Source organism: Vanellus vanellus, assembly GCF_965231255.1.
Source record: "Vanellus vanellus genome assembly, chromosome: 2".
In the NCBI taxonomy this organism is placed as follows: domain Eukaryota; kingdom Metazoa; phylum Chordata; class Aves; order Charadriiformes; family Charadriidae; genus Vanellus; species Vanellus vanellus.
In genome coordinates, this window is record NC_138906.1 from 264,328 (window position 1) to 280,057 (window position 15,730).

General features: G+C 51.8%; 1 protein-coding gene across 1 annotated transcript; it reads left to right on the forward strand.

Annotated features, from left to right (window-relative positions):
• The first annotated feature begins 1,196 nt into the window (after positions 1–1,196).
• On the forward strand, positions 1,197–10,455 carry ASB10 (ankyrin repeat and SOCS box containing 10). Its single transcript, XM_082479205.1, has 5 exons — positions 1,197–1,628; positions 6,777–7,044; positions 7,594–8,098; positions 9,444–9,557; positions 9,818–10,455. The coding sequence occupies exons 1-5, from the start codon at positions 1,313–1,315 to the stop codon at positions 10,001–10,003; spliced, it is 1,389 nt and encodes a 462-aa protein (XP_082335331.1). The 5' UTR covers positions 1,197–1,312; the 3' UTR covers positions 10,004–10,455.
• Positions 10,456–15,730: the final 5,275 nt, after the last annotated feature.

The following is a 15,730-nucleotide window of genomic DNA, read 5'->3' on the forward strand; positions in this document are numbered from 1 at the left end:
AAGAAAAAAAACCCAAACCACTCCAAACCCCAAAAAACGTCCAGTCACCTATAGATTTAATATTAACAAGTGGCACAACTTGCCTGTTTTGCAGGATAGATGGTGCAGTCTTGGGAGATAAGTCAGGTGGGCCAAGGTGGTGGCTTCTAACAAAACATCATTGTCCAGTGGGAAAGCACAGTCCAGGAGAAAGTCAGTGGGGCAGTGTTGCAGTTCTAGGTAGAGGTATATGGTCTGGGTGCATGGCCATCCCCGTTAGCCCTCAGGGACCCTTGTAGGTGTCTCTTGTGTCACCCCAGGGACCCCAGATGCTCTCAGTTGTAGGACTGGGTAGAGAATGCTGGCTGACATTCCCCCAGCAGTTCGTGAGTCCCTGTTGCCGTTGCTGACACTTGCAGCCTGCCCAGCTGGAAAGTTCTCGTGTTGTCAGGGACACAGCAAATGCCAGGTTAGTTACAGGAGCATAATTTGAGGGTAAACAGAGTTTAACTGGTCCCAAACCTATGTCAGGCTAGCACAACATCCTAGCTAATGGGATCCACTGTATGTCCTCCAGAGTGAGCTATGATAACTGGGGCAGGGCAGGGGGCTTCAGCATCCTTCACGCCTCCCAATGTGACCTGCTGTGGCTGGAGGGTTGGGTGGCATAGCTGGGCAAACCCCCCTCAGAGGCCTGAAGACACTTGCCAGCCTCTTAATGTTTGCATGGGAGACCATCTTCCTTATTGCCAGGAAACTTGGTTTGTGTCATACAAGCTTCTTTTCTCAGGGCTTGCCTACGTGCCCTCCTTTGTTCTGTTCCACCTGGCTGCCCTGGTGAAGGTGCTGGATTCCTGAGAGCACGCGTGGGGCTTGTGAGGGCTTTTTTGGTCCCTGTGGGGGAGGCCTCTGTACTCAGTCCCTTATGACTTCTGACAGCACCTCTGCTGCGGACCTTTCCCTAGCCACCCCGACCCCAACTGCTGCCACCTCGTGCTGTTTCTTTCCAAGCAGGAGCATGGCGCGGAGCAAACTAGTGGGCACATAGAGAGTGTTTCAGGGCTGCCTGCTGCCCCTCTCCTGTGCCTAATCCGTGCTGGGGATTGCATCCAGCAGCTGAAAATAAGCTCTTTGGAGGAAGGGAACTGGTGAAGGGGAGCTGCCAAGTGGGACTATTTATACTCAGTGAGTCAGGCCTGTGCCTGAATCCAGCCAGACGCTGGGGAGCTGGAACCCAGGAGTGACCTGCAAAGGACGTGGCCTTGGATAAGAGGCTCTTGCCTGCAGCAGCTTGTTTACTGTAAGATCAGAGTTGTCCCGTTTGTTCCCTGTGATGGACTGCACCTTTCACTTCAGCTCTGCCACACGACGCTTGCTGCAGTGTGAGGATGAGGAGCAGCAGGATCAGTGGAAGTACTCTCGGCGTAGAAGGTCACGGTACCACCACAGTGAGCACAGCCTGAGCCCGGTTGGCCAGCGATGCCAGAACAGCCGCCTGGAGCCACTGGAGTGCCGGGATCTGCTGGTCCAGAATGCACTCTTCACTGGGGACCTGGAGATGGTGCAGAAGTACTTCACCAAGAGTGCAGCTGTCAATCTCATCATTGAGAACAAGGGTGATGAGCTGCGCTGGACTAGCAGGAAATTTGGTGGGTGTGCAGGGCTGGGACATGGGGGTGTGGGAGTTGCCCAGGATGGGGACCAGAGAAAGAGCACAGATACATGAGAAAAGTGTTGAGAGGAATCCCCCAGAGTGGAGAGAGGGTGGTGGAAGAGGGACTTGGGAAGAAAGGCTTTTCGATGAGGAAGGAGTATTCCAGGGCTGTAGACCAAAGGGTAGCAGGCGTGTTAAAGGTGGCCAGAGGCACATCTCCTGGGAAATGGTGAGAAAAGGGCCCTTGGAAGGGCTGCTAGAAAGGAACAACATCAGGGGTGTCCTGTTAGAAATTGCTGGGATAGACGTGAAGTATGTGTGAGGAGGTGGTGGGGCTTGGCTAAGGAGGCGTCAGGTGGCATGAGGGTGCTTTTCCTGCCTTATATCTTAAGTTGGGTCTGTTACTTCAGTTCATTGGAAACTGGAGTCTGTGTCGTGCTTTGGGAAGAGCAGAGAGGTCTTAGTGGTGCCCTTCAGGCAGAGCGTAGCCCATATGCTGAGGAAGAGGCACAGCTGTGTTTCAGCCTTGTAGGCAGCTGCTCAGGGACCAGTTGCTCCGTACCTACCTATTCCTGCTGCTGTGGTGAAATCTGGGTGTGAAGCAAAACCATTGCGATCCCTGCTCCAAACACTGACTCTGAGAAGCTGCAGGTGGGTTGATGTGGTTAACAGTGGGGGGCTTTGCTTAGGAGCAAAAGCATTTACTGTTTGGCATTTTTGCATGTGGGGTTTGCACCCGGCAAGCTGTTCTGTTCTGTAAGGTGGATTGGGCAAGGGGAGCAGAAATCTGGTCTACCAGAGAGACGGTGGAAGCAAGGTTGTCCTGACTGATGGGAAGTAGAAGCTGGTCATCCTTGGTGTTTCCTCCCATCTGTACACCTAACTGTACCTTGCCCAGATACTTGTTGTATCTGGCCACTGCACATGCTTCCACACTCTCTGGTCCCTATTGCTTACTTTCTCATCAATGCCATCTATGAACTTTCAGCAATCAGCGTAGCTGATGTGTTAAAGGGAGAGATGAGCTTAGCAATCTGGACATGTGTGTCCTTGCTGCTGTCTGTCGGTAGCGTGGTGCGGGCAGACTTCCAGAGCTTAAGACAGGGAGTGTCAGGTGTGGAGGGGCCATAATTGCACCACTCTTTTCAGAGAAGGCTGGTGGCAAAAGCCCCTCCCTGTGCCAGAATGGAAGAGCTGTTGAAGGCCACTTTCCCAGAGGTGTGGGTTCATAGAATCATAGAATGGTTTAGGTTGGAAAGGACCTTGAAGATCATCGAGTTCCAACCCCCCTGCCATAGGCAGGGACACCTCCCACCAGCCCAGGTTGCCCAAGGCCCCGTCCAGCCTGGCCGTGAACACCTCCAGGGATGGGGCCTCAACAGCCTCTCTGGGCAACCTGTTCCACTGCCTTACCTCAAAGTGAAAAACTTCTTCCTAATGTTCAATCTGAACCTGCCCTCTTCCAGTTTAAAGCCATTCCCCCTTGTCCTATCACTACATGCCGTAGAGTTCTTTTCAAGTGTCCTGACACAAAGCTATGGAGCACATGGATAAAGCTTGACCATGACCGAGTGTTTTGTGGGATCCACACTAGCAAGAGACAATCAGGTAAAGTGGGCTTGCAGATGCAAGTGGTGCTACTTGTGGGTGATAAAGATTATTTACTGAGGTCTAAGATTTGTATGAGCCAGGTTTTAAATTGTCACAGTCTACTTAGGAATAAAAAATAAAAAAGGTATTACCCTTTGTGTAACTGAGACCACTTGTCAGTAAAATATTAATTGCATGTTTTAACTCCTGTGTTGTGCTGGGCTGACAGACAGTTGAACAGCAAGTCAGTCTGTTTGTAAAGATTTATGCCCCAAAGAAAACAGAACAGCTGATGTAAAACAACTTCAGAAATTGCTCTTATCACCAAAGTTTCAAGATTTGAACACAACCAACTAAGATCAAGCACAGACCAAAAAATATACAACAAAATTTTGTTATACAAGGATATAGAACAAAAACCAAAAGCAAACCTTAGTGCTACCTAAGGCTTTGGTTATACAGCTCACTGGCCTGCAGGGGCAGTTTCTTAAAACTTACCCAGCCAGCAACCTTAGAAGTAGATTCTAGTGACCTGGGCTTTCCCAGGTCATCCCTACTGATATTTTGAGAAGCCCAGAGGAAGTGTAAGTTGTATGGCGTTACTGACACGAATTCATACAGCCTTTTGCCCCCCTGGCGGTGCCTTTGTGATTGGGAACCTCAGGCTCTCGTGGGATACCTGCTTATATCTTTGGGGAAATAGAGGATCCCATCAGGTGAGGAAGTCTGCCAGGTGCTTCCCTCTTTTTACCCTTCTAGGCACTACATTTTCAGCTAGACAAGGGGGTGAAGTCTGCACAGACAGAGGATGCTGGAGACTGTCAGTATAGAACTTGGTCATTTATTTTCATTACTGAGAAGGGTAAAGTTCCCTATCTTACACTCTTCTCTGGTCCCCCAGGTAATTGTTGTTTGGTGTTCTATTGGGGTCACTTGTTTTCAGCTGCGTGATCTGAATAGTTCCATGATGCAAAATTAAACTAAACACTGCTAGTCTTCCATGCAGTTTGAGGTGTTCTTTTAGAACATATGGTCTGAACAAAATGCTCACAAAGCTGACGAACTGTGAGCAAAGGGTGCAGTTCTATAACCAAAGTAGGGGCAGGGTGGGTTTATACAATGAAGTGGGGATAGGGGAGAGTGCCATCTGAGATGAAAGGACTGCAGTGAGGAACTCTGAGTGAGGGGGCTGTCAGAAGATGGAAAGGGAGTACTGAAACCATGCAAGAGCTCTCAGCAAGGCTGAATTTCAAGGAACAGTAGGAAGGGGTCTAAAGGATAATTACCTTCTATGCTTTTACTTCACTTGTAATCCATTGTTTCCCATCCTTGTACCTATTTCTACCTCTCCTTTGGCTTTAAGCTTTGATTAAAAAGAACTCTCCTGTGGCTTGTTTAAAAACCCATTTAGTGCCGAGGGCTCAGGTGGCACTGGCAAGTGGAGCAGTGCTGGAGGTGTGCGAGGAGCCAGGGGCTGCACAAAGGTGTGCTGGTGGTGTGTGGGGGCAGCGGGGTTGCACTGTTGTAGTCGGGACAGCAGCTGGGTGACAGCAGGATGGTTGGGCATGACACTACTTCCCTCTGTTTTCTTAGTGATGTCCTGTCTCCATTTCTGCCCTTCAGGCTACTCTGCTGCCCTGCCCTGCCTAGGGGCTTCCCTTCACAGACAGTGACTGCAGAGAGGAGTGTCCTGATCAGCCTCTTGGCCCAAACTTTTGGTCACAAGGTCTCCCAGAATAGAACAGCTGAGACCCGAGCTGTACCCAGCCCGGGCCAAGCAGTGATGCGACATGTCCTCCCTCCCTGCGGAGCACCCAGGGCGGACGGGCAGCCCGCAGCGCAGGGCTCCAGTGAGGCTGTACCTGTGGGCTTGGAGCCCGGCCGGTGAGGCAGCAGCAGGTCCTGCCCTGGCTTCTGCGGAGGGTCTGGGTACTGCGTCATGGGTGACATCACGGGCAGAGGAGACAAGAATCAGGAGCCCATTTGCACGCGGAAGGCTGATGGTCCTGCCCAGGTCTACTGGCAGGCCCTGCTGACTGGGGACCAGGGGGTCGTGGCAGAGATCCTCAGCGACCCTCAGAACAACCTGAGTCCCAATGCCGTGTTTGACACCAGTGACCTGGAAGAGTGGAAAAACTACCGCTTCAACTTCCGCTGGCTGAGTACGCGGGGGGGCAGTGGGCAGGTGGTGCGGCGCGGGGGCTTGGAGCCTTCTGCCCGTACCTCAGGGCACTGCTGTTGCTGTTGTGTGCTGTGTGTACAGTTTGGGTTATGGAGGAGTTGAGGTGGCAGTGAGAGCACGGGGTTGTGGTTGGGTTCCCCTGGGCTGCTTATGAGAGAGCGTGCGTGTGTCTGGGACCCTGAGCGGTGCTTGGGGCACCCGGCCCTTCCATCAGGGGTTGTGCAAGTCCTTGGAAACTGTCTGGGTTCCCCCACAGAGCAAAGGAGGTTCAAGCTCCAGGTTATTCTCCTCCTGCAGCCTGGCTCTGTGTGCCTGTTCCATCTGTGTGCAGACTGCGTGGGGCTGCTGGTCCTCTCTGTGGCTTGTGCTGGGCAAGGAATTGCCACAGCCCTGCGTTAGGTCCTCGAGGTGGTTCTGTTTGAACCTGGCCCTGGGAAACAGTTGACCACACACTGCTTCCACAAGAAGGGTGAGGGGGACGTAGTGCTGAACGTGTCATGCAGTGTGGGATGTGGTCCTCCAGCCCAGCCTGGAAGGGCAGCAAGAAGCAGGATTTCAGAGTCCTTGTCCTGTAAGAGCTGCAGGCTGTTTGCCAGCAGAAAGCACTAGCTCAGCAATGGTTCCAGCTGGGTCAGCATCTTTGAGAGTTGGCAGGTTTCAACCCCTTGCTCTCTCCTAGGCCCTAGATGTCCATCTCTGCTGAAGATGCTTGTTGGCACCATGCTCAGGGCTTGTCTGAATCTCCTGTGTGCGTAGCAGCCTGCTCCAGCACCTCTTGGTTTTTACTGTGGTTTTACAGGCTGCCCAGGGCAGTAGTGGAATCTCCATCCCTGGAGGTGTTTAAAAGATGGGTAGATGTGCTACTTAGAGACATGGTTTAGTAGTGGTGTTGGCAGTGTTAGGTTGATGGCTGGACTAGATGATCTTAAAGGTCCCTTCCAACCTAGATGATTGTATGATTCTATGATTCATACATGGTGCTCTTCCCAGCCACCTTGCTGCTTTTGGCCCTGCCTGTGCCTGAGGCCCCTCATCCGCTGTCCTCCTGTCAACAGCAACCCCGTGCTGCAGGACTGGGCTGCAGGTGAAGAGCACACTCTGGAGGAAACAGCCTCTGCCCCAAGGCTCCTGCTGTGCAAAACCCCCTGCCAGCACGGCTGTGCAGTCTAAGTCACCCCACATCCTTGCCTTCGGCAGGCCGGTCCAAGGGACTTTGCCAAGCGGGAACTGGTAGGAAGAGGCAGCCCCTTGCGGGGACACCCGAGTCTCTCAAGGCAGGACATGCATCAGGCACCCCGGGGGAAAGAGCAGGACTGGGTGCTTTTGTGTGCCATGGCTGGATGTGGCTCCCTGACCTCTCTTTCCCTGCAGGACTGTGGTCTCTGAGCTATGAGCAGGAGCTCACCACGCCACTGCACATCACAGCCAGCCGCGGCTACGCAGACTGCCTGCGGCTCCTGCTGCTCCGGGGCGCTGCCGTCAACTTTGCACCTGGGGGTAAGACTGCCCTGCATGAGGCTTGTGCAGCGGCCAGTACGGACTGTGTGCGACTGCTCCTCAGCTTTGGCGCTGACCCTGAGGCTGTCTCTGAGGATGGCTACAAGCCCCTGCACCTCTGCAAGAGCCCCGACTCCCTTGAGTGAGTTCTACCCAGGGACACAGCGGGCCTCCCTCCCCTCGAGCCTCGTCCTGTGCAGGAGGGGTTCCTGCCCATCCCTGTGGGCGGGCTGCTGTCTCGTGGCAATGGCTGCGGAGCGGGGTGGCCTTGCTGCCTGTTCCTGGACCAGGGCCACCTCTGCAGTCCAAGAAATGACTGCAGGCTCTGGACCTCAGATGATGCAGCTGGGCTTGGTGCTGCTGTCTTGCTGCCCACCAGCAATGCCGAGCCGACGGTTCGCACTGAGAAGTGCGGGGCTTGTGCTGTGCAGAGAGCAGACAGCCCTCTGTGGGGGTGTGGGAGCAGACTCTGGGTGTGACGACACTTTATTAAAGATCTATGGAGAATGGGCTAGAATTGGGATGACAGTATGCTCGTCTGTCATCCTGGCTTAAAACCACTGCACCAGGGCATGAGGAGCAGGGATTTGGGGGAAAAGTGAAAGCTGTGGGGTGAGCAGACATGGCACGGGGAAGGTAGGATAGGAGCTGGAGAGGAGAGCCTGTCACTGAGACATCTTGGCCCACGTAGGTGTGCCCAGCAGCTGTTGCAGCATGCTGCCAGCGTGAACAGTCGGACCGAGGAGGAAGACGACACAGCACTGCACGTAGCAGCACGCCATGGCCTGACAGACCACGTCCAGCTGCTTCTGCGCTATGGGGCAGAGCTGGAGGCAGAGAATAAGGAGGGTCAGACACCCCTGAATGCTGGCTGTGCTCAGCCCCATCAGCCCCAGGACATGGACCGCTACTACCGGGTCTGCCAGCTGCTGGTGGAGAGCGGTGCTAGCATCAACGCTGCAGATCGGGACCGCCAGCACCCGCTTCACCTGGCCTGCAAGAATGCCAATGCTCAAATAGCAGAGCTACTGCTGGCCCGGGGTGCAAATGTCAACGTCATGAACTACAGTGGCAACACGGCACTGCACAATATCCTGCAAGCAACTGCCTACAAGCTGGAGCACCGCCCGGAGCTTGTGGTGCGAGCCCTGCTCAACCACGGCGCCATCCGCGTCTGGCCTGGCTCCCTGCTCAAGGTGCGGGGCTCACAGCTGCGCCGGCAGTGCGGTGGGAAGGGAAGGTTGTGGGCATCGGGGCCCCAGTGAGAGCAAGGATGTTTCTGCACAGCAGGGCTTGTTCTGTGCCAGCACGCTTGCTGTCCTGCCTGTCTCCTCCAGGGTTGGGGAGGGAATTGGCAGTACTGGATTGGGATTCCCTGAAGGTTTCTCCTGGGGTGTGTTCTCTGGTAGGAGTCGCCTGCTTCTGTCTGCCAAGCTGGGTGGCTGTACTTGCTCAGTTTCCGTAATCACTTACCCTGGAAAGTGTTGGCCGTTTTCCTCCCTGGGGATGTATTTCCTCTTTGGGGCATCCCCTCCAGCTCATGCTGTCTATGCGAGACACTGGCAAACAAAGGGTTAATTTCCTGTCTTAATTCCTGAGCAGTGCAATAATTACCCAGCCCGGAGATCAGCAGATTGCTCTCCCCTTTGGGAAAATACAGGAAAATCAACAATTAACACTAATTAATCTCCTATTAACGCCAGATAATGAGGATCACTCGTACAGCCGGAATAGAGTCTGACAGCTACTGCTGGCCTGGGCCGTGGGGAGCGGGAGCCAAGAGCTGGGGGATCTGCCTTGGTGCAGCTACGCGTGGGTGCTGTGTGCTCTAGAGGCCACGCTGGGGGTGTACAATACACAGCGACAGCGTGTTGCCTGCACAGATGTGGTACACACCAGAGGTGTGTTGCACAACACACGTATGATGCCTTCCCAGGGCTCTGGGTAGCAGCTGACACGGGGATGGTACTTCTTAGGACACCCGTTGTACCCAGCATAGGTCCAGAAAGTCTCTGCAGCCCTGTGTCGAACAGGCACAAAACATCCCTGGGACCCCCGTGCACCCTCAGCAGAGGCACGGTGTGCCTTCATCACGCTGCACACAAAGCGGGTGTCAGTCCTGGCCCCAGAGGCTCGTGCTCTAACTGCCAAAATGCGAGGGAAGGAGCCTGGCGCAAAGCAGAGTGTTGGTTGCTTATGAGCTGCTTGCGGCAGCGAGGCAGATGGAGGTCTGCATCGCCGCCATGTGTGTTAGCCCCTGTGGCTGAGGAGAGGCTGTTGGGACCCTGTTGTGCTGAATGTGACTGTGCTGCGTGTATTGGGTGTTGGCTTGGGCACCCTCTCTGGGGGTCCAGCATTTCTCACCATCAGTGGGTTTGATCTCCGGTGGGTTTGATCTCCTGGGACAGCGCGAGGGAAGGACGTTAGTTCCCTGGACTTGCCAAGGCTGTTTTTAAGTACGTGCAGCTTTTTAGGAGGTGAAGGTGGGGCTTGCAGGACCTTGCCCAAAGGTAGTGTTCATCTGCTGTCTCCCTGGCGCAGGTGCTGCGGTACTGCCATACCTGCCCACGGGTCATCGAGGCCCTGATGAACAGCTACGATCACGTGCGTGTCTCCGAGGAGTGGGTGGAAGCGGTTCCGGCAGAGGTTGTACAGGTGAGGGAATGCATGCTGCTGGCTGGAGAACACGTAGCTGGGCTATGGCGGCGCGGTGCTGGAGGCGGCATGGGGCTGAGTGGGGTTTGGAGCAGGGCTGGGGCTGGGTGGAGATTTGCAGGGCAAGGCAGTGGTTGCTGTTGGGGGGTAAGAAGGATGCACTGTACTGACTAAGGTAAAGGGGCATCTGGTTCTAACTCTGCTCTCGGGGTGGTATCTTCAGCTTTATCTGCCTCTGGGCCTCTCTTCTCTCTCTGCAGAAATACCCACGTTTCTACCAGTCGCTTTTCTCCCTGGAGCAAAGACCTCGCTCCTTGCAGCACCTGGCTCGCTGCACGCTCAGGACCTTCCTGGAGGGCCGATTGCTTCAGGTCCTGTCTCAGCTGCAGCTGCCAAGTGCCTTGCACCGTTTTCTGCTGCTCAGCTTTGAGGATGTTCTCTACTAAGGGCTGCGGTTCTGGTGCCATTCTGCGTCGATGTTCCAGCCCTGCCGGCGCAGTCTGTGCCTTCCTGGCCAACCCCTTCCCCTCGCACGCCTCCTGCCAGGCCACGCCAGCCCCCTGTGCCCAACCTGTCCCCGTGTCCCTATCCCAGCCAGCCTTGTGCTCTGCATCGTGCATCTTTTCTGGAGCATTCTCTTTACCCATATTAATCAGGACAAACTCCAGACTCGCTGAGAAAAGCAAGATATGGGGATTAGGGCGTTTTGTGGGACAAGGAGCAAATATTCTGCCCTGATCACAGTTCTAGTTGTAGGATCTCAGTCTCCTATCCCAAATCTACAAACTCTAACATGAACAAGGCAGCTCTGGTGTCCCAGGCACTTGGGGTCTTGTCTTTAGTCAAGTTGTTTACAGTTTGTACCCAAAGCTGTTTGGAATAAAACCTGGTCTTTCTATATACCTACCAGAGTGCAACCTCTGCCTTGCCTTGGGCTGTCCTGACATATCTCATCCGTGTGATGTGATGTGCATTAGTGGCATGTGCACACTCAGACCTGTGCATCTGTCTGTTTCTCAGGGGACACGGGTAAATGGGTGTGGGGCCTCCCAAACAAATGCTTCCCATGCAGGTTTGATGTCTGGGGCTGCTTGGCTTTGCAGCTTGGGGCAGGACAGCTGTGCTTGTGCCAGCACCGGGGACATCGTTGTGGGGCAAGGAGGAAGCGTGCCCTGGGAACGCCGGTCCCCACGCCAGCGCCGCCAGCATCTGCCAGAGTGCAGTGTGGGTGCACACGCTGCTGCCGGGACTGCGCCGCGCTCAAGGCAAGGTGAAGGGTAAGGTTTGTTCCTGCGATTTAGAGACAGTCATAAAGAAATCAAAGCACTAACCATCCTTTAAGGACTTGCTGTAAGCTAACTCCACTCCTGCCTCTGGCCAAGGAGTACCTGAGCTGCGCTGGGCGGCAGAGGGTGCCCCGGGGCAGCATTGCGGGTTCCACCTCGTGGTGCACTGCTCTTTCAAGGACTCTGTTAACACCCACATCAGCACCAGGACACTGGAACACACAGAACAAAGCAGTTCGACAGACCTGATGCTTCTGTTTTTTTCTGCCCCTGTTGGGACACGGGGTGTAGCTCTGCTCCACTAATTGTCACCACCTTACACAACCAGACTGTGCTGCTCTGAGGCAGCAAGCTTGAAATAAGTGTGAGGTTCAGTGTGCTGTTCCTAATGCACTCACACCAGTGACGCACCACAGCGTGAATGCTGATAGGGTACAGTAGGGATGTGTCTACATGTTACAGGCTTAGAAAAGACATCAGGGAATCAGTTGTGGCAGCCCATGTGCGTAGGTACTGCTATTGCAGTATAGAGATGGTATATCTCAAAAATATCAGTGGGCTTTATGACATCCATGGGCAGAGAGGTGAGGTGTTGGCTCGAGGTGATGTACCGAGACTGCAAAACAGGGACAAAGGGAACAGGGGAGTCAAAACTTTTAAAATACCTGGATAATGGCCCGTACTCTTACCACAGATGAGTGGTGCACTTCCCTTGAACCAGAGCAGGAGCCCAGCCTGGAGTCACCACCTTCCTGCTGGCTGAGCTCGTGTAGCTGTTCATGGTGATCTGTTTACGGGAGCAGGTCCCGTAGTCTTATTCCCACATTCTAATCCCCACTGTAGAGGGTCCATCATGAGCCAGATCATGTCTGTGACTGGAGGAGGAGCAGAAAGAAAGAGGGTCTGTCCCTTTTGGTGGCAGCACAGACTGGAATTGCCTTATCCTGAAGGGATACCGTTGGTATGAAGACAGTCTGTGGAGCAGTACACGTGGGGCTGGTTTACCGGCCCTTCTTCTTCTTTCTGGCCCTGTCCATATGCCGGCGATAACATATGTCATATGTTCAGTAATGTGTGCTCAGCCACTAAGATAATATCACCTTAAGGACAGGGGAGGATTGAATTTAATGGTTTGCTTTATTTTGTAATTGTTTCTTGCAGCTGTTAGGCTTAAAGCTGCACCCCAGGTCTTGCCGATTACTTCTGCTGGTTCTGAAGTCTGCTCTGCATTTGGGTGATGAGGGTGGCTCAGGCTGAAAGGGGTGAACCCACAGTGGTTTGTGCAGACACAGGAGTGTGTGGTGCCACTGTGGACGGGGGCGGAGCAGCTTCGGGCACTGCCGGACCCTCTTTGGACAAAGGTGTCTCGGCATGGAGAGGAGCTGGCTGTAGCGAAGGACCCGTGCTGGGACTGCAACGCATTTCCAGGGTCCCTTTCAGAGCTACCAGGTTTGCAGACGGGGATCCCAGTGTAGGTGGGAGGGCTGCGGTCAGGCAGGTGGCTGCGAGGGGCGGGCCGTGCCCGGGAACACGTCTCCATGGGTGAGATTTCATCTGGGTTCTCACTGAAATTAAAAGAACATGAACTCATTGTGTGTAAGGATACCACTGAGTAACCATTGTCAAGGAATGTGAGGCCAATAGGAAAAGGGGAGTATCTTTTACAGATTGACTGATTGAACTGGGGGGGGGAACCAAACCGAACCAAAAAAAAAAAAAACCAACCCACCAGAAAAGCTTTGGGCACTCAAGCCCTTTTTCAGAACTGAAACAATCAGAAAAGTTCAAGCTAAGTGCAGGCTGAGAACAAATGCGCTGAGTTTAACTTAGTTATGCTAATCAATTGGCAATTGATTTTTAAAAGCATTTACAAGAACAGAATTTAAAAGGTTTGATATTCCAGAGCACATTTTGGCACTATAACAAGCTGCGCTACTTTTTCTCAGGTTTCTAAAGGGGAAATTTCTAATGCAGCATTGAATGTACTTGCTGGGACAGGAGTTACACCAGGGAAATTTGGGTGTCCTGAGTGTGAGGGCCATGGTCAAACCGAGGACAGCAAGCGTGTGACATTATTAGCATGGGGGCATGTGGTTCTGATGTGTTTTTACCAACTGCACAGGCAGCTGCTGGTTGCTGCTCTGTCCCAGGTTCGCTGGGAATGTCTCCCGGGCACACGCTGCTGTTCCTGCTCCAGCATCCACCCTGGTTTTTGGCAGAGCCGTCAGCAAGAGACACCCTCCTGACTGGCTGAAGTAATCAAGTCCACTGCCACGTTCTCAGTGCGGCTGTCCAATGGTGTGCTCAGGGGGAAAAAAAAGTCCATCCCATTTCTAGACAGAAGTTTCCATCCTAGCTGCGGCCACTGGGTCTTACTCTGACCCTCTCCATGCAGTCGCAGCATCGCCCGTTCCTGGTATCCCCTTCCTTTAACTGCATCAGCATCTCCCTGTAGGATTCCCAGCCTCGAGTATCTGCTCGACTCTGACCTGGTCTTCCCTGTTCCTCAGTAAAGAGCATGACATGCCTTAATGGGTGGACTAGTAAACCATAACGGTACTTACAGGAGGGTACAAGGACAAAGCAAGTGTAGAAAAGCCCTTCCCTAGGATGTCCATCCCCACCTCTGAGCTCAGTAAATTGCATTTCAGGTACTTTGGAGTCAAAAGGGCATCTTTGTATTCAGTAGTTGTAGAGAGATTTTTTTTTTTCTTCCATAAATTTGACCAGTCACTTTTTGGACCAATGTATATTTGAACATTCTGATATCCTTGTGGCAAGAATAACTTAATTGCACATTGTGTTGATTACGTCCTTTTATTTGTCTGTACACTGTCACCTTCTTGTTTCATTTGATGCCCTTTAGCTGTGTTCTAAGAATATGTGGGCAACTATAGTCTGTTCCTCTTTATAATATTGTCCAAAACTGTACAGACACCTGTGATTTCTCTCTTTCCTCAGTCTGTAGTTCTATTCGACTGTGTCACTCCCTGCGTGGAAGCCATCACCCAACCCTTAACCACAAGCACAGGCTTTCCCTGTCCCGTTACCGACCCTAGTGCGTTGCTTTGAGATGGAGGGGCTAAAACTGCGCACAGCATCCAAAATGTGGTTGCACTATGATTGTGTAAGAGTTATTCTTAGTCGTGTGGCTGTGAGATCCACACAAATGCCTCAGGAACCTTAGATTCATATTTGACATTACTTGATTATTTACACAGTCTGGCAGGAGGACGGCCTTGGCAGCAATGCGCTCCCATTCAACCTCTAAATGTTTTTCAGACTCATTACTGTCCAGGATGCCATCCCTGTGGTAAAATGAAGCCCACATGCTTCTTTCCTATATATTGCACCTTATTCTGAGATGTAACAAACCAGTTTTTTCATGAGCCTGGTGTTTCAAGCAATCCAGATTAGGTTGCTTTGGGCAAGTGCCACCTGTTACTTTTATCATCCCAACAATTCATTTTTAACCACCCCAATAATTTTACCAGCAATTTTTTTTAATTTTCTCCCTGATTGCTAGCAACACACAGCATTGATATGTGAATAGAATACAACTAGACATACACCTGTCAAATGGCTATACAGAATAAGTCTTCTCAGTTACCCAATTCTTTCAAATCTGTTAATACTGATCACACCGACTGTAGCATACAGCTAATTTTTCTTATTAGAATGTCACGCGGAACTAAGTCAAATGACTTACAGGAGTCTAAGCATGCCATATCTATCTATCTAGTTAGCACTATCAAACTTGTAGGCTTACAAAAAAAATTACATAAAATAATTTGAAAGTACCTCTTTCAAATGATGTTAATTTGAATGACATTAATTTGGGTTCTAGCTTTTAGTAATTTCCCCAGGACATCCTTTGGCTGCTTGTTTGTGATTGCTTGGGATGTATCTTGATCTAACTGCTCTGTAGTTTCTTGGATATCCATGTGAACGCATTTAAACACTGGCAACACATTGGATTTTTTTTTTCCCACCAGTTACCCTATGTTCCCCAGTGTGCCATGATTTCTTATAAATAAAAAAAAATCAATGGTTCGGTGAATTCATTAGCCAATTAAATACTCTTGGATGTAAATTATTCTCCTGCAGATTATAAAAATTGTTACTTAAACAGTTTCTCTTTACCATCTTCCTTAATTACTGACGGAATACAAAGTATTTCATTACCGCTGTAAAATATGAATATTATCCGTTGTTGTTTCAAATACAGAGCAGAAATATTTATTGAGTTCTCGGTTTTCACTATGCAGAATGTGTGTTTATAGGCAGAAGCCTGGGGCAGGTGCCCAGCGACTACAATTCTTTGGATTCTCTGCTGCTGGGGCGTCCTGCTCTGGGGTCGACATTTCAGAACAATTGGAGAGGGTTCTGAGAAGAGCCGAGTGAGTTATGGATCACCAGTGATTCCTGGCACTGGGAAATTCGGAGGGGTGGTTGGACACGCTGTGCGTGGTTCATCCTTGGAGTCCTGGGTGCAGTTGTAGGCGCCTGTTCTTCGGTCCCAGATTTACAGGGCAGGAGGGGTCAGCAGCACTCTTCCACGAAGTACCATGGGCACACGGGCGAAGCAGCCCCCCCGTCACCGTGCTGACACCCATTGCTGGTCTGCACCAAACCTCCTGAGGGGCAGGCGGCAGTGTTCATCCAGCATGGCCAGTTCTTCTGAGTGGCACATAGAGGTAAAACTAGACCCAGCAGCTGCAAATTGAAGCTGGACAAACACATATTAGAAACGAGACACATTTTTAATAGCAAGAGTAATTAATCTACCAGTTAATTGCATCTTAGAATAGCTTATCATGGTGGATATAGATTTCTCATATTTGGCTTTTTTAAAAATCACCAGGAGATCTGCCCTAGCCCAGACCA